This window comes from Ochotona curzoniae, unplaced genomic scaffold, assembly GCF_017591425.1.
Source record: "Ochotona curzoniae isolate NIBS_2020 unplaced genomic scaffold, NIBS_Ocur_1.0 contig_291, whole genome shotgun sequence".
Classification (NCBI taxonomy): Eukaryota; Metazoa; Chordata; class Mammalia; order Lagomorpha; family Ochotonidae; genus Ochotona; species Ochotona curzoniae.
The window spans coordinates 15,141,592-15,167,028 of record NW_024465649.1 but is presented as its reverse complement, the minus strand read 5'-3'; the positions used below and the strand labels follow the sequence as shown (position 1 = coordinate 15,167,028).

Below are 25,437 nucleotides of genomic sequence, written 5' to 3'. Positions count from 1 at the left end.
AATGAGGATTAGTCCTAAAGAGCAGAAGTAGGGGAGTCCAGGTAAGTCTACTTGGAAGTACAGGTGTTTGAATCTCCCAGCCAAATGGCTATGACTGGGAGAACTTGTGCCTGGCCAGGCTTCTTGATGAGGCTTGTAGCTACTCATCCACCACTGCTAAGTGGTGGGCAAATCCTGACCTTGTGGGTGCCCAGAGCAACAATGGAGCTGGGCTTCACTCACTGGCCGCCTGACAGTCAGTTCTGGGTGTTAGGGGGTCTAGAATTACTGCTTAGAGACATTCAGGGATAAGACACTGCACATATAGGTGAGGAGTGAATACTGAGGGACACTCAACACAGGGCCACTGTAGCTGCAGGTAAGCAAGGGGGACTGAGACCTGCTGGTTTGGAGGAGAGAGGCTGGAACATCTGTATAGGTCAGACTCATACACCAGGCCACATGAAAACACGGAGTTGACCTTGTTAGCATGGAACATTGCTGAACACCACACGCCAGTCCACACAAAAGCCAAGGATGGCAGCCTGTCTAGCAGAGTGGATCCCAGTACATGACTGAATGTTGGAAGAGGGAACAGGTCACATTTGGCAAGGCCAAGACACTAACCAGGGCACAAGGGAATCAGGTCTGGGGGTAGATTCTGTGGGGGATGTGTTTGCTAAACCCTGTTGAAATGCAAGTCATGCTGGTTAGCTCAAGAGCTGGAGAGGCAATGGGCTGAACTAGGTGTGACCATGGAACCTGTCAACATTCATGGGTATAGGGATCAAGAATAGTCTGGACAGGTCAAGGCTGCAGCACCTGTATGTGCATCCTAAAATAAGGTGTGGGGCACGCTGGGCCAAAACATTCACCAACATAGACTAGGCTAAGGTGGGGGAACAGACTATGCTGGACAAGGGCCTAACACCAGCTGGCATTTTTGAGATCTGTGTCTGGGAATAGCCTGACTGGGGGAACCTGGAAAACTCCCCTAGGGGTCATAAGTCCCACTGATGAGCAAAGTGTCCAGGTCTGGAAGTCAGAGAGAAAGACTGGACAAGTTAGCTCCAACTGTTAACTAATATATGGGCTGGTTTTGGAAGGGGGCAGACCGGACAGAGCTGAGCAAATCTTGGCCAAGTACAGAAATCAGGCTGGAACACAAGTCACGCCAGGCTAGGCTACCACACCTGCCAGTTTTCATGTGTCGGGGATGGGAGCAGACTGAGCAGGGCAAGGTTCCAGTACCCACCAGTGAGAGCTGGGACTTGGGGCAGGCCCGGTCAGGCCAGGCTACAGCATCTAAGGCAAAGGTCATAACAGCTGAGGGACTATGCCAAGCTGGGTCAGAGCAACCACTGGCATATGCGAGATCTGTGGCTGGAAACAGGCCTGGTTGGGGAGCAAAGGGTGGGTTGTGGTTCCCACTGATGAATGCAAAGGCCAGAGTGGAAACTGCTATCCAGTTTGGACATGGCTACAGTATTCCTCAACAAAACTGTGGGCTGGGTCTGGGGTATGCCAGATTGGACTAGACTCCAGCATCCACTGGTGCTTTGAGAACCAGGTAAGATGTAGGACAGGTTAGGCTAGGTCTCTGCCCCTCCTGAGTCATGTGTGAGCTGTGTGTAGGTGTGGACCTGGCTTGGCAGGGCTAAAGCACCCAACAGTAAGAACCACAATGGGTGAGAGCCGGTCAGGAAAGGCCACTGTTGCTGCTAGGACAGGAGGAAGACTAAGTAGGGATGGCCCATGGACCCATTGGAGTGGGTGAGATCTGGCACTGGGAGAGATTCGGATGGAGGAGCCTGGGGAACACTTCTGTTGGGACATGCTCCCTGCAGGTGAGTGCAAGAACCACAACAGGGAGCAACCCAAACCAGGCCAGGGAACCGTACTCACCAGCATACCTTTGGCACAGGTTGGGAGTGAGACAAGCTAGGCCTGTTCATATCACCCACTGACAAATCTTTTTTTTTTTTTTGAAAGTGGGTTATATCATTGTTTCCACACTAATATAATCATTTTTCCCTGTATCTGGGGTTAGGGGAGTAAGAAAGGGAAAAGCCCCACCCAACCTCCCACCCATCCCCAATCCCCAGTTCATCAGTTCTGGATTGCTGCCAATCTCATCATCCCAACCGCAATGAAACCTATTCAGAGTCCACTGGCTGACAGTCTCTTGATGGTTGGGGTTCCAAGATCAGCAGTTCAGTTGGAGGGATATCCAAAGAAACTTCATCTGAGTTGATCCCAGATCTGATTCTTGCGTGACTTTGCTAGTACAGACTCCAACACTGTTCGTCACACACAGCTTATGCACATGCTGGTTGTTGTGATTGCTGGGTCCATTCAGTTTCCAGCCCCGTCTTCCTCATGAACCAATGGGTTTTGTAGTCCAGCTCGATCCTACCCACTTCATACTCGGTCCTCGTGCAAACCAGTTGGAGCTGCAGCCTAGTTGGGGCGACTCCCCCAAACCCCTACCAGTTCTGCCCCCTACCCTGGTTCCCATGCTTGCCAGTATGTACCGCAGGCTTGTCCAGTCTGTCCCACATCCCATTTAGCACACATCAATGGACACTGAAGCCTAATTCAACCCAACCAACCTACTATCTAGCTTGCACACACATACCTTTCTGTCTAGCCACCCCTGTCCCTGTCCTGGTTTTCGTGCTGTCCAGTGAGGGTGGTAACCCTGAGGGAGGTGCCCACTATTTCCCTACTAGGCCACACCCACTCCCAGATTATGCAGTCTCCAGGTGGTTTTGGCATTTGACTTGACATAATTAGCTTCCAGTGCCAGCCTCTGCCAGCTAATGCTGTGGCTAACCCCAAACACCCCTCAACCCACTCTAATTTTTACTTGCACCAGTCAGAACAGTCAGCTCACCGTGAGGCCCACAGGTGGTATAGCCCTGCCTAGTCTGAACTGCCCCCATCCCAATTCACGCTTTCCAATGGAAGTAGTTATCCAGCAGGGGAGCCCACGATCCCCTGTCGGCTTTGCCTCCTCCCTGATTGTCACAAGTGCTGTTTGCACGCTGCAACCACATCTGGTACGGCTCATCTCACCTTGGCATTACTTGTTGTGTACTGGTATGTGTTGCAATCGAACCTGGCTCGACCCACACTCTGTTCTGGTGCTCGGATTCACCAGAAGGTAATGTGAACAGGTTCAGCCTGGTCTGCCCCCAACCCATGCCATGTGTATGCCAGTGGGATAATTTCCATTGCCTGTTATGGGTTGTTCCCTATTGTACTTCTTGCGCTTACCTGCAGGGGACTGTGTCCTGCCAGAGAAGTTGCCCTCCATCAGAACCTCTCCCAATGCCAACCCACTGACAAATCTGAGCACCAGAATGGAGTGTGGGTTGAGCCAGGTTGGGTTGCAGCACAACCCAGTTCATAAGAGGGCCAGGACTAGGCTCCAGCTGGGCTGAGCTAGGCTGTAGCCCCCACCAGCGTGAGTTGGAATTGGGGGTGGTCCAGTCCCAGACAGACCACAGAACCCACTGGCAAATGTCTAAGTGAGGCAGGCCATGTCAGATTGGGCAAGAGCACCCAACCAACACATGTGAGACCCAGGGGAGGGAGACAAATCCGGTAGGGGGAATATGGAGGATTGCCTTGCTAAACCACCACTCTGACTGGAGAGTGAGTTGGGACAGGGCAGACCAGGCTAGGCAAACCTACAATTGTTGTCCTCATGTGAGCTGGATCAGGGGCAAGTCAGATTGGGTAGACTATTCCTACTGGTACACACATAAGTCAGAGTGGGTGTAGGTTGGTTGGGCATTGCCGCAGCATCAGGTGGCAGATACTAGCACAGGCGACAAATTTTGTAAGCTTAACTGCAGAATCACCTGGAGAGTGCAAGATCCAGGAGTGGGAGTGGGCCCAGTAGGGAAACAGTAGGCACTTCCCTCTTAGGTTGCTACTCCAACCATGAACATAAGAACCAGGATTGGGGCAGGCATGGCCAGACAGAGAGTGATACCCGCCAGCAGGTGTGTGGGCTGGATAGTGGGGTTAGTTGGGCTGAACTAGGCTTCAGTGCCCATTGACATGTATGAGAGCTGAATAAGATGTGGGACAGACTCGACCAGTCTGCTGTACATACTGGCAAGCATGGAAACCAAGACAGGAAGTGGGCCTGGTGAGGTTACTGTGGATCACTCCAACTAGGCCGTAGCTCCTACTAGTGTCCAGGAAGGCTGAGTATGTGGTGGGCAGGATCAGGCTGGGCTGCAATGTAAAAGACAGGGTTGGAGATAGAACTGATCCAACAATTGCAACCCACCAGCATGTGCATAAGCTGATTGGGGCAATGGACTGTACTGGACCCTGTACTGGCAAGCAACATAAGAACCAGGTCTGCGATCACCTCAGATGAAGTTTCTATGGGAATCTAAACAACTGATCTGCTGGACTCAGGACCCCAACCATGGAGAGAATTGCAGATCCCATGGTCTAATTGTGGAGTACATGGGTCAGACAGAGCTGGACCTCCTCAGTGGCTTAGATGGAGCAGTGGACAATATACCCAGGTACACATGGAGGATATGGCAGTACACTGGAGTCTGTGGAGGATACCTGGTACCATAATAGAGGACAGAGGACAGAACAAATCAATCAACTACCCCAGCCAAATGTTGGCAGTGAGTCTCTTAGGCAGAGACTCTAAAGTGGACCATGTCAATCAGTGGATTCTGCAGAGATTTCATCGTGCTTGGAGTGGTGAGATTGGCAGCAATTCAGAACTCTTGAGCTACCAAAACCTCATGAGCAGTACCCTCAGAGTATGCCCCACATCGGAGACCCTTGGGTGGTGTCAGGTGGCTGCCCTCCATACCGGGGTACAGAGGCATTTGGAAGGCTTTGTGTGGCTTCTCTTTCTTTTCTCCCCTCTTCCCCCAGATACATGAAGGAAAAAAAGACAATGTTGAAATCGTGATCTCATCCACCTTCCTGTAGCCCTTGACCCTAATCACACTAATAAACTATGTAAAAATCATTTAAAAATAAATAAAATAAAATAAACAACAAACAATAAAGAGCAGAAGTAGCAAGAAACTGGATGGTGAAGCTGGTGCTATGATTGCAGCTTTAGTCACCTCTAGTGATCTAACACCAAAATCAGTGTGCCAGGTCAAGCCCTGGTTGCTCCACTTCCAACCCAGCTTCTTGCTAAGGCACCCAGGAAGGCAGCAGAGAAACCCAAGTCCTTAGGTCCCTGTACCCATGGAGCAAACAAGGGAAAAAATTCCTGGAACCTGGCTTTCACCTGCCCCAAACTTGGCTATTGTAGTCACTCAGGGAATATAGCACAGAATAAAAGATCTCACTGTCTCTCCTAAATTGTTGCTCTATTTTTCAAACAAATAAACAAATGTTTAGAAGAAAATTTGGATATTTCAGTATACACATGAATTCTAGAAATCAGCAGATATGTACACAAAAATACAGGAGCCTGCCACTTCGGTAAAGTTTCTGGGGTCCAGTATTCAAAAGCATGTCAAGATGAAAAGTCTATTGCTATGACTTCTCATCAATAAATAAGAGATACAACCAATAGTGGGAGGAAATACTTGGGGTGGGGAAAAAACAGCTATATATCATATGCCAGTATTCAACCAAAACAAACAGTTATATTATAGCTACAATCAAAAATATTCCTGTGAGTCACCAACTGGGGTAGGAGTTTGACAGCAGGGAAGAACTTAAGGATCACAGGTTAACCATTTCACTTGGAAATAAAAATAATCCGAGGCACAAATTCACATCTTTGTAACTTATTCCCTATATAAATTCTGTTAAAGTCCCAGACTGTTTTTGCTTTGGTTTGGTTGCTTGCTTGCCAATTCCTAACTCTAGGAGGCAGTATAACATTTTGCATCACAGCCAACTACTTGGTAAGCTTTCTACCTACAACAATTTTTAAACATTATCATTTGAAAATTTGCTTTGCTGAATTGTCATATTACCATTAAGCAGGTTATAGCATACCTTTGTAGAATGCCATTTTCCTGGGGTATTACACCATTGATAGCTGCCTGCAAACAAGAAACAAAGGGCCATTTAAACAAACACATAAACGCTGTAAAGTAAGATGAGTTTACTTTAAACATTTTATTTAAGTAAAATATTAAATGTCTCCTTACTGATACAACATACTATTTGTTCACATCTGCATGATAAAATAGTACTCCAGAAAGAATTTTTAAAATGTGCTTGGCATGTAAGGTCCCCAAACTGAGGCATAAAAAGCCTAATTCCACATTCTTCATTCAAGCAAAATACTCACAAAATCTACATTTAGGGATTTCAGGAAAAGTAAAATACTACAACATGTTCTTATCTTTTCAACTATTCATTTTTCACCTCTTAAGAATACTTAAAGTTAAAATGTATCCAAAATAAGTGTACTTTTTCCATATTTGTAAATATTACTATATGGCTTGTAACATTTCAAATTTTTCACATTGTCTAATCAGATATTTGAACTACAAAGTACTAATATTTTAGCACTCACACTATAATCACATATTCAAGTGAATTCTTCCAGGACAACTAAAACTTTATAGATAATATCATTCCTCTTTTCCACCAACTGAAATACATTGATTCATTTAAGTCACTGAACACCTGCTATAACCAAAGCTGTATCTTAAATACTGAAGTGAATATAAAGATGGCATGTTCTTCCTAGAATACAGGGAAACAAATGATCATACAGTGTTGTGAAAAATAACTCAGAGACTGGCATGGTGGCACTTGAGGGTAGTCCTCCGCTCATAACACCAGCATCCCATTTGGGCACCAGTTCCAATCCAGCTCCCTGCTAATGACCTGGGAAAGCAGCCAAAAATGTCCAAAGCCTTGGGACCCTGGACCAATCTGGGAGATCCAGAAGAAGCTCCAACTCCTGGCCTCCTGGTTCCTAGCTTCCTTAGGACCAGTCCAACTCTAGCAGTTGTGGCCATCTGGAGAGTGAACCAGCAGATGGAAGATCTCTTTCTCTGTAACTGACTTTCAAGTAAAATAAATAATTAAAAAAAAAACAAGAGTTCAGAATCAGAAAGAAGAAATGCCCACTGTTGCCTAACAGATCATAATGCAGATGTCAATCATTTCCCTCAGGAAAGTTTAACTGACTCCCTCCCATTTTTCCTCAATAATTTGTCTTTATTTTCATTTATATAACAATCATTTACCTTAATTCATTCAAATCTTTCCTCCATTTTACCATCAATTTATCCAACACTTAATTATTAATTACCAAACTAGAACTCTTCTAGTACTGAGGAAGAAGTTGTAAACAAGATAAAATCATCCTCTCGTGGTCTTCCCGAGTAAAATGCCCTCACTACACTCTATAATGACAAGGGCCCATCATTCTTCAGCTATGATCTCACTCGTACAATGTTAATGAATTGAGCTATGAAAAAAAATTTGAGCATGAAAATGTGCTACAGATGTGATTCATGCTGTTTATGGTGTTGTTTACATTGTAAATATAAGCATCCACACTAAAGTAGTAAGTTCTAAACACTCATTACAAGCTTAGAGGTATAGGCTAATGTGGCCTTAAATACACTCTTGGAACATTTCTGGAAAGAAGTGAAAAGATATTTTTCATTAATATTTAATTATCCATACTTATCTACAGCAGACTATTGATTACTATATTTAAATAATTACTAAATTTAAAATAATCCCTAAATTTTTCATAAATATTTTTTCAAGTATCCTACTTATGTTACCTTAAAGCTGATGACTCTTTACCTTGATTTATTATGAATTTCTTTTTTTATTTTATTTTTTATTATGAATTTCAATAGGATAGAATATATAACACATAACATGTATTACACATAGCATATATACACATACTGCAAATAATCTGTCAGAAGAAAAATGGGGAACATTTGAACCAAGTCTTTTATCAGAGCTCATTTAGGGGAAAGAATCCAAAGATGAAAGCATGAATAAAGTAATTTAAAATTCCAAGTCCTTACTCTGATCTTACAAACTTCTCTGTCCTCATCTTACAACCCCATACTTACTTCCTGTAGCTGCCTCCGCCTCTGATTTTCTTTTTATTGCACAGATTAGCAAGCATTCTCTCACATCACATGTCCTTCAGATATCCACATATATCAGTATCTCAATTCACTAACTGTTCTACTCAAAGACCATCTTGGGCCAAACTTCTCTAGCCATATTACCTAAAGGAGAATCCTTCCCAGCTATGACATTCTAGCCAATTATGGACATAGCTGTTTCTTTGCTTATTATTTGTCTTTCATCACTAAAATAAGTTCTACATCTTATTTATTCATATGCTCTCAATATCAGTACCTAACAGTTAGGTATTAGTCTGAGTTAAAATGAATATGCATGAATTAAATTTAAAATATATATGGAGCCAGCATTGTGGTACAGCCAGTGAAGCTGATACCTATGATTCAGGCATCCTTTACGAGCACAGGTTCAAGTCTCAGCTTCTCTAGTGCAAATGTGCCTAGGAAAGGAGAAGAAAGTCTAAGTACTACCAAGTACCTAGCAATCACACAAGAAACCAAGTGGAGTTTCAGGCTCCTGGCTTCAGCAGGGCCCAGCCTCAACTATCGTTGTCATTTGGGAAGTGAACCATCAGAAGCAAAGGTATCTCCTCTTCCCCTTTCTCCACCCTCTCCCACAGCAGTGCCTTTGAAAAGTTCAAAGTCAGAGTTATACAGAGAGGGAGACACAGAGAGAGATCTTCCACCTGCTGGTTCAATATCCAGGAGTCTTGACGGAACATTCATATAGAGATATCACACAAATTATCTAGAATTCAGAGAGTACAGGGGCAGGGGCAGACATTTGGTTCTCCCTTATTGGAGAGCCACAGTTTGCAAATGGCTCCACTCATGAGTGTAGCTTCTTGTTCACATGTACCCTGCTAAACAAATAATGGCACAAGTACTTGGTTTGCTAACACGCACACGAGACTCAGATTGAGTTTTAAGCTCCTTTTTTGACCTGACTTATCATTGATTGTTGCACACATTTGGAAAGTGCATCATTAGATGAATACTCTGTGTGTGGGGAGGGGGGGCAGTGTGTGCACATGTGTGTCTGTCCTTTAACTACAACTAATTAAATATGAGGGTTTGAAATACTTTAGAGTCATGAGTCATTCTTTCTTTTTAACTACTTTGGAAAATGGAGAATTACTACATGACATCACAATTCTACTGTTAGGTAGACAGAACTGAAAGCAAGATCTCATGCAAGTTCATAGTAGCATTATTCCCAACAGTCAAAGGTCCACAGATGGTTAAACAAAATGTAACACAGACATAAAATGAAAACATTTAAAACTAATAAGGGGGAAAATTCTGTCACATGCTATAACATGCATGAATATTTTATTTAAATTTTATGTATTGGTGAGACAGAGAAAGAATAAGAAACCCAGGGATTCCTATCCAATAGTTCACTCTAAATGTCCACAACAGCTAGAGCTGAGCCAGGCCTACACCAGAAAACAGAAACTTACTCCAGTCTCTAATGTGAGTAGCAAGGATCCTAATATTTGAGCATTACCTATTGCCTCCCCCCATACACATTAGCATAAAGCTAAAATGAGAGGTGGAGACAAGACTCAACCAGCACTCAGAAATGGGAAATGGGTATCTGAAGGTAGGTACATTTTAACTGCTGCACCAAAAGCCCATCTCACCTTTTTTTTTTAAAAAACAAAGTAAGCTTATCTTTTGGGGCCGGCACTGTGGTGTGCTGGGTGAAGCCACAACCTGAAATGCTAAAAGCCCACAAGGGTGCCAGTTCAAGTCCCTACTGCTCTACCTTGGATCCAGTTACCTGCTAATTTATCTGGGAGAGCAACTAAAGACAGCCCAACTCCTTGGAACCCTGCACCCACATGGCAGATCTGAATGGAGTTCTTTGAAAAGAACTCCTAGCTCCAACCTCAGGTTTCAAAACCATTTATGCAGTGAATTAGGGAAAGGACAATCTGTCTCTCCTTCTCTCTAACTCTTGCCTTTCAAAGAAATAAATCATTTTCAAAACAGCAGCTTTTAATTCCACTTTTCAATAATTTTTTCTAAAAATTTGTGAGAAGGAAAACAGCAAAGCTCCTATCCACTGGTTTATTCCTCAAACATCCACAATGGCTGCGCTGAGCCAAACCAGTATTCAAGAACTCAATCTGATTCTTTAATGATCACTTGTTACCTCCCAGAATTTGTACTAGCAGGAAGCTTAAATTGGGAGCTGGCACTGGAAATTGAACAGAGGCATTCCCACATAGGACAGTGGCATCTTTCCTACTAAGCCAAACTCCTGGCCCTCCATGAACTTTCTGAAACACTATCTCAGCCAAAGTATACAGTATAATGACCTCATAAATATTATATAATAATGAACACAATCAAACCAATCAAAACATATCCATTAGTACACATTTTGTTCTCTTTGTGTGTACATATATGTGTAGGTAAATGCAATACACATATGTGTGGGGTCAGAACATTTGAGATCTACTCTGAACAAAGTTCATAAAATAAGCAATACAATGTATTAGCTAGTCACTCTGCTATACATTAGATCACTATAACTTACCTTATAAATGAAACATTGCACCATTGGACAAACATTTCTCTACTTTCCCCATACCCTAACCCTGTGATAACCACTTTAATCTTTCTGATTCTGGATTTACTTTTTTTAATTCCACATATAAGCAATATCATAAAGATACTTGAATTCCTGTGTGTGGTTTATTTCATGTGGCATGACTTGCAGGTTCAGTCATACTGCTATAAGAAGTAGAACTCTTCTAAAATATTTATTTATTTTTATTGGAAAGACATATATACAGAGAGAAGAAGAGACAGAAAGGAAGATCTTCCATCCATGCGTTCACTCCCCAAGTGGCTGCAACGGCCGGAGCTGAGCCAATCCGAAACCAGGACCAGGAGCTTCCTCCGGGATCTCCCACGTGGGTGCAGGGGCCCAACACTTTGGACTGTTCTCTACTGCTTTCCCAGGCCATACGCAGGAACCTGGATGGGAAGCAGGACAGCCAAGACACAATCCAGCACTGACTGGGAATCCTGATGCGTGCAAGGACAGGACTTTAGGCACTAGGCCCTTGCATCTCTCTTTTTATGGCTGAATAACATTCCACTATATACATAATTACCACATTGTCTCACTGTCTTTATCTACTCATCCACCAGCAGACATTTAGACATCTGGGCTAATGCAGATAATGCTGCAATGAACATGGGTCTTGATGATGTGAACTTGATTAAGACTTAGTTTTTCATCCATAAAATGCAGATAATAATGCCACCTTATTTCACAAGGTTGTTATAAGGAATAAATGAGATAATACAGAACACTGGGAATATCAAACACAATAAGCATCCATTCCTAATATGCAGGTTTAAAAAATAATTACATGTTTGCACCCAAGTATATAAATACCTACTTCACATTGGGATAGAAATCCAATTTGATTCTGCACCCACACGGGAGGGTGGCAGGACCCTTGGGACATGGAGGTGCAGGTTTGCAGATGGCTTGGGGGATGGAATCAGCAGGTACATGTGGGGACCTGTGTGGAGCAAGCCTGGGGATTTCCCCACATCCTTGGTCCTAGGCTGGGTGGCCAGAGGGCAGGGGAAGATACTAGGAAAGCACGCTGGCCTGGTGTGCTGGTGGACCAGACTTAGGAAATTTTGGTCAGGCTTGATTTTGGGTGTGTGGAGGGGTAAGGTCTCGGGCAGCACACAAGCCAGGAGCTTTGAGACCGTGGTGGGCGGGCAAAGCTTCAGGACAGCACAGCACTCCACAGGAAGATTGGGCCTGGGAAGGCTGGCCTAGGGAACCCAAGTGTTCCCAGGGGCAAGAACCATGGATTGATAAGAGGAAGGGGTAGGGGAACGTATGGGAGGGAGGACCACAGAGGGAGTGTGTTGTAGTTGAGAAGTGACTTTGAAGGGACATCCATCAACAAGATCACTGTACGTGCAGTTAAGCAAGGGGGCTGAGACCAAGTAGTTTGGATGGGGGGGAACTACATTTATGGGTCAGACCGATGCACTAGATCACAGCACCTGCCACTCAGAGTCGGAACAGGGGATGGGTAATGTCAGGTTGGGCCATGACACTGATCAGCATACAAGAGGACCAAATCTGTGAACAGATTCTGAGGGGGATACGCATGTGGGCTAGATAGTGGTGTTAGTTGGGTTGAGCTAGATTTCAACACCAATTGACATGTTACAAGACCTGAATGGGATGTAGGAGAGACTGGACCAGTTTACTGCACATACTGGCAAGCATGGGAACCAGGGCAGGGAGCAGGCCTGGTGGAGGTTATTGTGGGTCACTCCGCTAGGCTGCAATTCCCAGTCATGTACCTGAGGGCCAAATGTGTGGTGGGCAAGGTTGGGCTGTTCCACAGCACCCACTGGTTTGTGTAAGAGACAGACTGGACCAGAGACCAAACCAATCCAGCAACTGTCAACTACCAGTGCATGCATAGGCTGATGTTAGTGACATACTGAGCTGGATCCCATACTGACAAGCACACACGAGTTATGTCTGGGATCATATCAGATGAGGTTCCTTTGGGGATCCCCCCAACTGAACTGCTGGACTCAAAACTGGAACCATGGGGTGAATAGCAGGATCTGTGGTCCTACTGAGGAGTACATGTGTCAGAACTGAGCCTCCTCAGTGGCTTAGATGGAGCTGTAGACAACAGGCCCAGATGCACATGGGGGACATGACAGTCAGTTCATTGAGACCTGCAGAGGACATCTGATGCCACAGCAGAGGAAGCAGGGCAGAACAAATTGGTCAATTACCCCAGCCAAGCATTGACAGCAAATATCTGGGCAAATGGAGACTCTGATGGACAGTATCAACCAATGGACCTTGGAAGGATTTCCTCATCCTTGGATCAGTGAGATTTTCAGCATTTCAGAATTATCAACACCACCTGAGCAAAACCCTCAGAACATGCTCCATTTGGAGGACCCTGGGATGACACCAGGTGACCATTCCCATCCCTGGGTACATCAGCAGTTGGGAGGCTAGGTGTGGTTTCCCCATATCTCCTCCCTACCCTAGACATAGTAAGAAGAAAAGGAAAATTTGGAAACAATGATCTCACTCACTTTTCCCTAACCCTTGACCCTTCCCACCCTAATCAACTGTGCAACCATCAACAATAAAATTTATATTAAAAAAAGAAATCCAGGGCCTGGCGCAGTGGCACAAGTGGTTAAGGTCCTCGCCTTGAACGCCCAGGACCCCATATGGGCGCCAGTTCTAATCCCAGCAGCCCTGCTTCCCTTCCAGCTCCCTGCCTGTGGCCCGGGAAAGCAGTAGAGGACGGCCCAAAGCTTTGGGACCCTGCACCCACGTGGGAGACCCAGAAGAGGCTCTGGCTTCGGATCGGCATAGTATCGGCCATTGCACTCACTTGGGGAGTGAATCATTGGACGGAAGATCTTCCTCTCTGTATATCCGCCTTTCCCATAAAAAAATAATAAAAATAAATCTTTAAAAAAAAAGAAATCCAATTTTAAAAAAATTATTTACTTATATTTACTGGAAAGACAGATTTACAGAGCAGAGACAAAAAGACCCTCCAACTGCAGAGACACAATATTTCAAAGTTCAGCTCCTACTGAGGCGATGTGAAAGGAGGCCAGAACTCTCCCCCCACCTTAATAAACAAGCTCCTGTGCCCTGCATGGTAGCCTAGTGGCTAAAATCCTCAGCTTGCATGCTCCAGGATCGCATATGGGCACCAGTTGGTGTCTTAGCTGCTCCACTTTCCTTTCAGCTCCCTGCTTGTGGCCTGGGAAAAGCAGTCGAGGAAAGCCCAAAGCCTTGGGACCCTGTACCCATGTGGGAGACCGGAAGAAGCTCCTGGCTCCGTGCTTCAGACCAGCTCAGCTCTAGACATTGCAGCCACTTGGGGAGCGAACCAACAGATAAATCTTTCTCTCTGTCGCGCCTACAAATCTTTAAAAAATTAACTAAAAATTTAAAAAGAAACTGAAGAACTTCAGATACACAGCCAGGTTTAAGAAAAATTACAGCAAGCTTTAGCATGCCAACTAAACACTGATTAAAAATAACGCTTTACTACACCATAACAAGTTTTTCATTAGTTTAGAAGTTATATAATATATAAACACAGAGATCCTTCATAAACTCATTTGCCATGCTATAAGTTCAAGGTAAGATCTGGAGCCAAAGAGTCACGGTATTCTAACTTCATCTCTTACCAGCTGTGTAATCTTTAGAAGTTACTTAATTTCTCTCTGCTTTAGTTTCATTATCATAAAATGAGAATGGACAATAGCACTATTCACTTCACTTTTAAGAAACTTGTTAGCAAGTGCTTAAATAATAATTGATATGTAGCGAATGACTCAATAAAGGTGAACTGCTTTTTTTGTACTTAATGACATACTGAGACTATTCCTTGTTTAAAACCCAACAGGTTTTTTTAAGACTTATTTATTTTTATCTGAAAGGCTGAGTTCCATAGCGAGAAGGTGAGAGACAGAGAGAGAGGGAGAGAGAGAGAGAGAGACAGACAGACAGACAGACAGACAGAATTCACACCCCAAATGGCCTCAACAGCTCAAGTTAGGGCAGTCTGAAGCCATAACCAGGGGCCTCCTCCAGGTCTCCCATATGGGTGCAGTGGCCCAAACACTTGGCTAATCCCCCACTGTTATAAGGCCATTAGCAGGTAGCAAGCATAGTGGCCAGGATTCAAACTGGCACCCATTTGGGGTGCTGCTGCTACAGGCAGCAGCTTAGCTTGCTATGCTAGTTTTTAATCAAAAACAGTTTTTTAATCACAAACAGTTTTTTAATCAAAATCTTTGAAAGATAAAGAATCAACAGATTGACAACAACTTATGGATATATTTCCTATCATCACATTTTAATATCTGCCATGATCAAAGTACTCTATTTGTCTGCCATGATCAAAGTACTCTATTTTTACAAGTAAGATGAGACCAACCTAGAAGAAAAGTGAGAAGTTTAACAGCACTCCCACTTTAAATTTTTTTTTAACAGCAGGAAAGATTTTCAACTAGCAATCTTAAAACAACCCCCAACAACAAAACATTTGCTTTTTTTTTTTTTTAAAGATTTATTTATTTATTGGAAAGTCAGATATACAGAGAGGAGGAGAGACAGAGAGGAAGATCTTCCATCCAATGATTCACTCCCCAAGTGAGCGCAATGGCCGATGCTATGCCAACCCGAAGCCAGGAGCCAGGAACTTCCTCCAGGACTCCCATATGGGTACAGAGTCCCAAGGCTTTTGGGCCGTCCTTGACTGCCCTCCCAGGCCACAAGCAGAGAGCTGGATGGGAAGTAGAGTTGTCGGGATTAGAACCAGCGCCCACATGGGATCCCGGCGGGCGCGTTCAATGTGAGGACTTTAGCTACTAGGCCATGCCGCCGGGCCTGAAATATTTGCTTTTTAATAAGTTCTTATTTGACTGCTTTTTCAGAAGTGGGGTTATAGAAACTAAATAATTTTACAAATGTAACCAGTTCACAATCTGTTTTTTGCCAAATGAAAAAAGAAAATATTCTCTGAGTCCTCTTAAGTACACGTAACAGTTAAAATAGCCCAATGGGCAGAATTAAGACTAATTCAAAACAGATTAAAGACATGGCAATATGAAGCCAATTTCAACGCAACATTACCTCAGAGGGAAAAGGGTGTATTATATGCAAGATACTGTTTAAAATAAAGCACAATCTTCCCCCACAAAAATTAAATAAATTTTCCCAAAACTGTACCAAAGCTAAAAGGAAACTGTTAAAGCTGAGTCTTCATAATTATTTCATTTCTTAACATTTATTTTTATTTTTACGGAAAATCAGATTTACACAGAGAAGAAAAGACAGAGAGAAAGATCTTCCAACCTCCAATTCACTCCCCAAGTGGCTGCAATGGCCAGAGCTAAGATGGTCTGAAACCAGGAACCAGGAACCAGAAGCCAGGAGCCTCTTTCAGATCTCCCATGCCAGTGCAAGACCCCAAGAGCTTTGGGCCATCCTCTACTGCTTTCCCAGGCCACAAGCAGGGAGCTTGATGAGAAGTGGAACAGCCGGAACACAAACCACTGCCCATATGAGATCCAAGCACATACAAGGCGAAGACTTTAGCCCACTACTGTGCAGGGGCCCAAAATTATCTCATTTTTCATCCTTCCCCTAATCTTTTGGGTGAATAAGTCTTTCTAGGGAAGACTTATTACTGAAAGCAACTGCAGGCAATTCCAGTTTTGGATATTGGAAAAAATATTCCACTGGAATATCAAGTAGAATCAATCTAAAAGGATGAAAAGTTCAATATACATTCCACAATTATTTTAGTGATATAAATTCACAATTAAAACTTTGAAATGGCATTTTAATAAGTCCATTAAGAATTACTTTAAAGACTTCCATTATGAAAACTCATCCATAGCAAATGAATACCTGTATCTTGGGATCAAAATGCTCAAGGCAAATATCACATCTTGATTTTTAAAGGTGTTTCCCCGAAACTATATGTGCAAAATATAAGATTTTGTTCTAGAAGATTTTCTGGTAATGACAAAGACATTAATATTTACAATGCAAATATGGAGTGTGACTAATGCTACTATACCACATAGCTTTAAATATGTATGTCATCACTAAATTAAAAAGCCAAATACTGATTATTTCTTCTATAAGCTTAAAAGTATATGTATTCAAGCTAACAAAAACATTCTTACTATTTTGTTATTAATAAAATGAGAACTACCTTTTATACAAAAACATACAATAAATCCTTCCATCTATGTTAACAAGTCATGCTTAGCAACTCTATTAAGCACCAGGCCTAATTCAAGCCTTTCCTAATCCCCAGTGCATTCTATCATTCTTATTCCCTGCCAAGTTTTCCTGCTAAACCAATATGAAGACACATCATACAGACCAGTCAGCATATATTATACTCACATTTTATCTTAATATGAATCTATTCCATACTCTTAGCATCACCTTAACACTTGACACTGACTAATTTTTTCAAAGAAAGACTATGTCTGGTGCTCTAAATATATTTAAAGAATAACAAAACAAAGTAGCTTTCAAACTATTGTATAATACAATCTACAGGACAATTACCTCAGGCTCAGTAACTTTCAGCAATTTGCACAAGGTCAGCACTACTAAAATCCTGGATCCTTCCAACTTCTAACCGTTAATTCTCTACTGACACATCACCATCTGATTTGCACACGGATTAAATATTAGCACTCAGCAGTCAAAGTGCCAGAGGGTCACAAAACACTAGATTGGTTTATATTTTCTTTCTTTTAGCCTGCAAACTAACAAGTAGACTTTACACAACTTAATTAGAGCAATTTATTCTGAGAAACATTCTCTGACTACTTCTACCTCAATGAAAAGCCCCTAGCACTTAAAAAAAAAAAAACAAGATCTATTTATGTTTATTAGAAAGGCAAATATACAGAGAGAAGGAAAGAGAAAGATCTTCTATCCACTGGTTCACCGCCGAAGAGGCCACAACAGCCAGAGCTACAGTCGATCCAAAGCCAGAAGGCAGAAGTTTCTTCCATGTCTCCCATGTGGGTGGAGGGTCCCAAAGCTTTGAGCCATCCCTGACTATTTTCCCAGGCCACAGACAGGCGGCTGGATGAGTGGAACAGTCAGGACATCAACTGGTATTCATATGCGATCCCAACGTGTATGAGACGAGGATTTCAGCCACTAGGCTACCACACCAGGCCCCAAGAAAAGCTCCTAGCACTTTTTCTTTTGATCCACTGCTATATCACCACAGAAAGGAACAAAAGGCAAGAAAATGAGGAAGACACAGAGAGACAATAATAGTGGTAGCAGGAAATGTCTATGTGTCCAGAAAACATAATTTCATGATAAGTTAATTGGTAGCCACTTTGGAAATGTCTTTGCGGTCATTTTATACTAACAGAAAAGATCACAAATAATTAAAGCCTAATGATAAGCAGTCTGAATCATGCATCAATCTGCTAAACCAATGACATGGAAAGATCCCAGGTTGATGAAAATCAAAAGTTGAATAACCAAAACCTTTTCTTCATTGTTTCATTAGGGGTCACAGATTAAGTAACTACAGGAAGAGAATGCTAAGTAGCAATTAAGTTACAGTTTTGGTGTAACAGATCTAAGTTCAGATCATAGGTTTATCACTGGCAAATTATTTTACTTCCTAATCTGCAAAATGGAAGAGAATAACAGTGCTATTTTTAAAGATACAGTGGAAATTAATGAGAAAAAAATCGATATGAGCTGCTTAAGATAGTGCCGGCTATACCAAAAAAAAAAAAAAAAAAAAAGACAGTATTTTTAAATTTTTAATTTGAGGTAGAGGGCCAGCTTTTGGATTGATTATGTTCAGCAAGGCAATTTCTGGTAAGAAAAGTGTTAAAATGGAAGTCAGCTGACTTAGCTCCAATGTGTGGCTTTCTCAACAACCTGTTCTTTGACCTTAGCTAGTTTCTCTATCTCAGTCTTTGTTGCTAAGTCTATAAAACTAAGGGGGCTGTTTTATTCAGTTTTTCAAATGATTGGATGTACAGTAGACACTATTTTATTCAAGTTCACCAATCTCTTAAGAAAAGTACCTTCAAAGTAGAAAAAAAGAAAAAAGAAAAACAACTTCATAGAAATTGGGCTGGCAATGCAGCCTAGCCAGTTAACCTGTCGCTTGTGAAGACAGTATTCCATAAGCATCTGTCTTAGCTGCTCCACTTCTGATCTAATTTCCTGCTAATACACCAGGGAAAATTAGCAGAACACGGCCTAAGAACTTGGGACCCTGAACCCTCAGGGAAGACCTGGATGGAGTTCCAGGCACCTAACTTTGGCATGCTCCAACCCCGGTCTTTGAGGTCATCTGGAGCATGAAACTACTGAGGAAAAATCTCTATTCCATTCCCCCACCCTGCACCCAGTTCTGCTTTTCAAATACATAATATTAAAAAGAGGGAGGTAGACAAAAAATTAAACAAGCTAACAGAGAAAACTGACCAGCGAAGAGGTATAGCATCCTTTCAGGTTCAAGATCCCATTTCCTGGGCCCGCACAATAGCCTAATGGCTATCTTGCATGTGTCAGGATCTCATAGGGGTACCAGTTCATGCCCTGGCTGCTCCACTTTCCTTCCAGGAACTCCCTGCTTGTGGCCTGGAAAAGCAGTAGAGGATGGCCCAAGGCCTTGGGACCCTGCACCCGCGTAGGAGACCCAGATGAAGCTCCTGGCTTCTAGCTTTGGATCAGCTCAGCTCTGGCTGTTATGTTCACTTGGGGAGTGAACAAGCAGATAAAAGTTTTTCCTCTCTGTCTCTTCTTTGTGTAAATCTGACTTTCCAATAAAAATAAATCTTTTTTAAAAATTAAAAAAAAAACCTATGCCCCCCAACCTTTTCACCTGTTAAGGCACTTACTTCATAAAGTCTTCTGGCATTGTTGTAGGATTTTCAAGGAAACTAACCAGACATATTTAGAATGAATATTTATGTAAGAGCATATACCTACACACAAGGGTACTTCAAAAACTTCTTTAGAAAAACCAAATTATGAGTTTGCTGCAGTGCAAAACATTACTTCATGGCACATGGAAAATACATACTACAAAAAAAAAAAAAAACCGGGTGGGTCTCAGGACTGGGCGTCTCATGCCTGGATCCCGGACGGCCGCCATGGGCACATGGTGAGCCGTCCTCCCCGGGCCTGCTGGGTTTCGGGGGCCGCTTCCTTCGGGGTGAGTAGACCGAGGGGGGGAGGCCTCCGGGACTGGGCAGGTCCGGGGCCCACCCGCCGCCTTCATGGGGCGGTGAATGGGATTTGGGAGGGGCGCGACCTTGGGCCTGGGTTATTTAAACCTCCAGCGGCCTCCTGGCAGCTGGTGGGTCTCAGGACTGGGCGTCTCATGCCTGGATCCCGGACGGCCGCCATGGGCACATGGTGAGCCGTCCTCCCCGGGCCTGCTGGGTTTCGGGGGCCGCTTCCTTCGGGGTGAGTAGACCGAGGGGGGGAGGCCTCCGGGACTGGGCAGGTCCGGGGCCCACCCGCCGCCTTCATGGGGCGGTGAATGGGATTTGGGAGGGGCGCGACCTTGGGCCTGGGTTATTTAAACCTCCAGCGGCCTCCTGGCAGCTGGTGGGTCTCAGGACTGGGCGTCTCATGCCTGGATCCCGGACGGCCGCCATGGGCACATGGTGAGCCGTCCTCCCCGGGCCTGCTGGGTTTCGGGGGCCGCTTCCTTCGGGGTGAGTAGACCGAGGGGGGGAGGCCTCCGGGACTGGGCAGGTCCGGGGCCCACCCGCCGCCTTCATGGGGCGGTGAATGGGATTTGGGAGGGGCGCGACCTTGGGCCTGGGTTATTTAAACCTCCAGCGGCCTCCTGGCAGCTGGTGGGTCTCAGGACTGGGCGTCTCATGCCTGGATCCCGGACGGCCGCCATGGGCACATGGTGAGCCGTCCTCCCCGGGCCTGCTGGGTTTCGGGGGCCGCTTCCTTCGGGGTGAGTAGACCGAGGGGGGGAGGCCTCCGGGACTGGGCAGGTCCGGGGCCCACCCGCCGCCTTCATGGGGCGGTGAATGGGATTTGGGAGGGGCGCGACCTTGGGCCTGGGTTATTTAAACCTCCAGCGGCCTCCTGGCAGCTGGTGGGTCTCAGGACTGGGCGTCTCATGCCTGGATCCCGGACGGCCGCCATGGGCACATGGTGAGCCGTCCTCCCCGGGCCTGCTGGGTTTCGGGGGCCGCTTCCTTCGGGGTGAGTAGACCGAGGGGGGGAGGCCTCCGGGACTGGGCAGGTCCGGGGCCCACCCGCCGCCTTCATGGGGCGGTGAATGGGATTTGGGAGGGGCGCGACCTTGGGCCTGGGTTATTTAAACCTCCAGCGGCCTCCTGGCAGCTGGTGGGTCTCAGGACTGGGCGTCTCATGCCTGGATCCCGGACGGCCGCCATGGGCACATGGTGAGCCGTCCTCCCCGGGCCTGCTGGGTTTCGGGGGCCGCTTCCTTCGGGGTGAGTAGACCGAGGGGGGGAGGCCTCCGGGACTGGGCAGGTCCGGGGCCCACCCGCCGCCTTCATGGGGCGGTGAATGGGATTTGGGAGGGGCGCGACCTTGGGCCTGGGTTATTTAAACCTCCAGCTGCCTCCTGGCAGCTGGTGGGTCTCAGGACGGGGCGTCTCATGCCTGGATCCCGGACGGCCGCCATGGGCACATGGTGAGCCGTCCTCCCCGGGCCTGCTGGGTTTCGGGGGCCGCTTCCTTCGGGGTGAGTAGACCGAGGGGGGGAGGCCTCCGGGACTGGGCAGGTCCGGGGCCCACCCGCCGCCTTCATGGGGCGGTGAATGGGATTTGGGAGGGGCGCGACCTTGGGCCTGGGTTATTTAAACCTCCAGCGGCCTCCTGGCAGCTGGTGGGTCTCAGGACGGGGCGTCTCATGCCTGGATCCCGGACGGCCGCCATGGGCACATGGTGAGCCGTCCTCCCCGGGCCTGCTGGGTTTCGGGGGCCGCTTCCTTCGGGGTGAGTAGACCGAGGGGGGGAGGCCTCCGGGACTGGGCAGGTCCGGGGCCCACCCGCCGCCTTCATGGGGCGGTGAATGGGATTTGGGAGGGGCGCGACCTTGGGCCTGGGTTATTTAAACCTCCAGCTGCCTCCTGGCAGCTGGTGGGTCTCAGGACGGGGCGTCTCATGCCTGGATCCCGGACGGCCGCCATGGGCACATGGTGAGCCGTCCTCCCCGGGCCTGCTGGGTTTCGGGGGCCGCTTCCTTCGGGGTGAGTAGACCGAGGGGGGGAGGCCTCCGGGACTGGGCAGGTCCGGGGCCCACCCGCCGCCTTCATGGGGCGGTGAATGGGATTTGGGAGGGGCGCGACCTTGGGCCTGGGTTATTTAAACCTCCAGCTGCCTCCTGGCAGCTGGTGGGTCTCAGGACGGGGCGTCTCATGCCTGGATCCCGGACGGCCGCCATGGGCACATGGTGAGCCGTCCTCCCCGGGCCTGCTGGGTTTCGGGGGCCGCTTCCTTCGGGGTGAGTAGACCGAGGGGGGGAGGCCTCCGGGACTGGGCAGGTCCGGGGCCCACCCGCCGCCTTCATGGGGCGGTGAATGGGATTTGGGAGGGGCGCGACCTTGGGCCTGGGTTATTTAAACCTCCAGCTGCCTCCTGGCAGCTGGTGGGTCTCAGGACGGGGCGTCTCATGCCTGGATCCCGGACGGCCGCCATGGGCACATGGTGAGCCGTCCTCCCCGGGCCTGCTGGGTTTCGGGGGCCGCTTCCTTCGGGGTGAGTAGACCGAGGGGGGGAGGCCTCCGGGACTGGGCAGGTCCGGGGCCCACCCGCCGCCTTCATGGGGCGGTGAATGGGATTTGGGAGGGGCGCGACCTTGGGCCTGGGTTATTTAAACCTCCAGCTGCCTCCTGGCAGCTGGTGGGTCTCAGGACGGGGCGTCTCATGCCTGGATCCCGGACGGCCGCCATGGGCACATGGTGAGCCGTCCTCCCCGGGCCTGCTGGGTTTCGGGGGCCGCTTCCTTCGGGGTGAGTAGACCGAGGGGGGGAGGCCTCCGGGACTGGGCAGGTCCGGGGCCCACCCGCCGCCTTCATGGGGCGGTGAATGGGATTTGGGAGGGGCGCGACCTTGGGCCTGGGTTATTTAAACCTCCAGCTGCCTCCTGGCAGCTGGTGGGTCTCAGGACGGGGCGTCTCATGCCTGGATCCCGGACGGCCGCCATGGGCACATGGTGAGCCGTCCTCCCCGGGCCTGCTGGGTTTCGGGGGCCGCTTCCTTCGGGGTGAGTAGACCGAGGGGGGGAGGCCTCCGGGACTGGGCAGGTCCGGGGCCCACCCGCCGCCTTCATGGGGCGGTGAATGGGATTTGGGAGGGGCGCGACCTTGGGCCTGGGTTATTTAAACCTCCAGCTGCCTCCTGGCAGCTGGTGGGTCTCAGGACGGGGCGTCTCATGCCTGGATCCCGGACGGCCGCCATGGGCACATGGTGAGCCGTCCTCCCCGGGCCTGCTGGGTTTCGGGGGCCGCTTCCTTCGGGGTGAGTAGACCGAGGGGGGGAGGCCTCCGGGACTGGGCAGGTCCGGGGCCCACCCGCCGCCTTCATGGGGCGGTGAATGGGATTTGGGAGGGGCGCGACCTTGGGCCTGGGTTATTTAAACCTCCAGCTGCCTCCTGGCAGCTGGTGGGTCTCAGGACGGGGCGTCTCATGCCTGGATCCCGGACGGCCGCCATGGGCACATGGTGAGCCGTCCTCCCCGGGCCTGCTGGGTTTCGGGGGCCGCTTCCTTCGGGGTGAGTAGACCGAGGGGGGGAGGCCTCCGGGACTGGGCAGGTCCGGGGCCCACCCGCCGCCTTCATGGGGCGGTGAATGGGATTTGGGAGGGGCGCGACCTTGGGCCTGGGTTATTTAAACCTCCAGCTGCCTCCTGGCAGCTGGTGGGTCTCAGGACGGGGCGTCTCATGCCTGGATCCCGGACGGCCGCCATGGGCACATGGTGAGCCGTCCTCCCCGGGCCTGCTGGGTTTCGGGGGCCGCTTCCTTCGGGGTGAGTAGACCGAGGGGGGGAGGCCTCCGGGACTGGGCAGGTCCGGGGCCCACCCGCCGCCTTCATGGGGCGGTGAATGGGATTTGGGAGGGGCGCGACCTTGGGCCTGGGTTATTTAAACCTCCAGCTGCCTCCTGGCAGCTGGTGGGTCTCAGGACGGGGCGTCTCATGCCTGGATCCCGGACGGCCGCCATGGGCACATGGTGAGCCGTCCTCCCCGGGCCTGCTGGGTTTCGGGGGCCGCTTCCTTCGGGGTGAGTAGACCGAGGGGGGGAGGCCTCCGGGACTGGGCAGGTCCGGGGCCCACCCGCCGCCTTCATGGGGCGGTGAATGGGATTTGGGAGGGGCGCGACCTTGGGCCTGGGTTATTTAAACCTCCAGCTGCCTCCTGGCAGCTGGTGGGTCTCAGGACTGGGCGTCTCATGCCTGGATCCCGGACGGCCGCCATGGGCACATGGTGAGCCGTCCTCCCCGGGCCTGCTGGGTTTCGGGGGCCGCTTCCTTCGGGGTGAGTAGACCGAGGGGGGGAGGCCTCCGGGACTGGGCAGGTCCGGGGCCCACCCGCCGCCTTCATGGGGCGGTGAATGGGATTTGGGAGGGGCGCGACCTTGGGCCTGGGTTATTTAAACCTCCAGCTGCCTCCTGGCAGCTGGTGGGTCTCAGGACGGGGCGTCTCATGCCTGGATCCCGGACGGCCGCCATGGGCACATGGTGAGCCGTCCTCCCCGGGCCTGCTGGGTTTCGGGGGCCGCTTCCTTCGGGGTGAGTAGACCGAGGGGGGGAGGCCTCCGGGACTGGGCAGGTCCGGGGCCCACCCGCCGCCTTCATGGGGCGGTGAATGGGATTTGGGAGGGGCGCGACCTTGGGCCTGGGTTATTTAAACCTCCAGCTGCCTCCTGGCAGCTGGTGGGTCTCAGGACGGGGCGTCTCATGCCTGGATCCCGGACGGCCGCCATGGGCACATGGTGAGCCGTCCTCCCCGGGCCTGCTGGGTTTCGGGGGCCGCTTCCTTCGGGGTGAGTAGACCGAGGGGGGGAGGCCTCCGGGACTGGGCAGGTCCGGGGCCCACCCGCCGCCTTCATGGGGCGGTGAATGGGATTTGGGAGGGGCGCGACCTTGGGCCTGGGTTATTTAAACCTCCAGCTGCCTCCTGGCAGCTGGTGGGTCTCAGGACGGGGCGTCTCATGCCTGGATCCCGGACGGCCGCCATGGGCACATGGTGAGCCGTCCTCCCCGGGCCTGCTGGGTTTCGGGGGCCGCTTCCTTCGGGGTGAGTAGACCGAGGGGGGGAGGCCTCCGGGACTGGGCAGGTCCGGGGCCCACCCGCCGCCTTCATGGGGCGGTGAATGGGATTTGGGAGGGGCGCGACCTTGGGCCTGGGTTATTTAAACCTCCAGCTGCCTCCTGGCAGCTGGTGGGTCTCAGGACGGGGCGTCTCATGCCTGGATCCCGGACGGCCGCCATGGGCACATGGTGAGCCGTCCTCCCCGGGCCTGCTGGGTTTCGGGGGCCGCTTCCTTCGGGGTGAGTAGACCGAGGGGGGGAGGCCTCCGGGACTGGGCAGGTCCGGGGCCCACCCGCCGCCTTCATGGGGCGGTGAATGGGATTTGGGAGGGGCGCGACCTTGGGCCTGGGTTATTTAAACCTCCAGCTGCCTCCTGGCAGCTGGTGGGTCTCAGGACGGGGCGTCTCATGCCTGGATCCCGGACGGCCGCCATGGGCACATGGTGAGCCGTCCTCCCCGGGCCTGCTGGGTTTCGGGGGCCGCTTCC

General features: G+C 48.8%; 1 protein-coding gene across 1 annotated transcript in view; it reads right to left on the bottom strand.

The window, feature by feature from the left end:
- FAF1 (Fas associated factor 1) overlaps positions 1–25,437 on the bottom strand; it is a 387,496-nt gene that overhangs the window by 305,231 nt on the left and 56,828 nt on the right. The window contains exon 3 of the mRNA XM_040978567.1: positions 5,992–6,038. Coding sequence (XP_040834501.1) covers positions 5,992–6,038 — 47 coding nt within the window. The remainder of the gene's footprint in view (positions 1–5,991; positions 6,039–25,437) is intronic.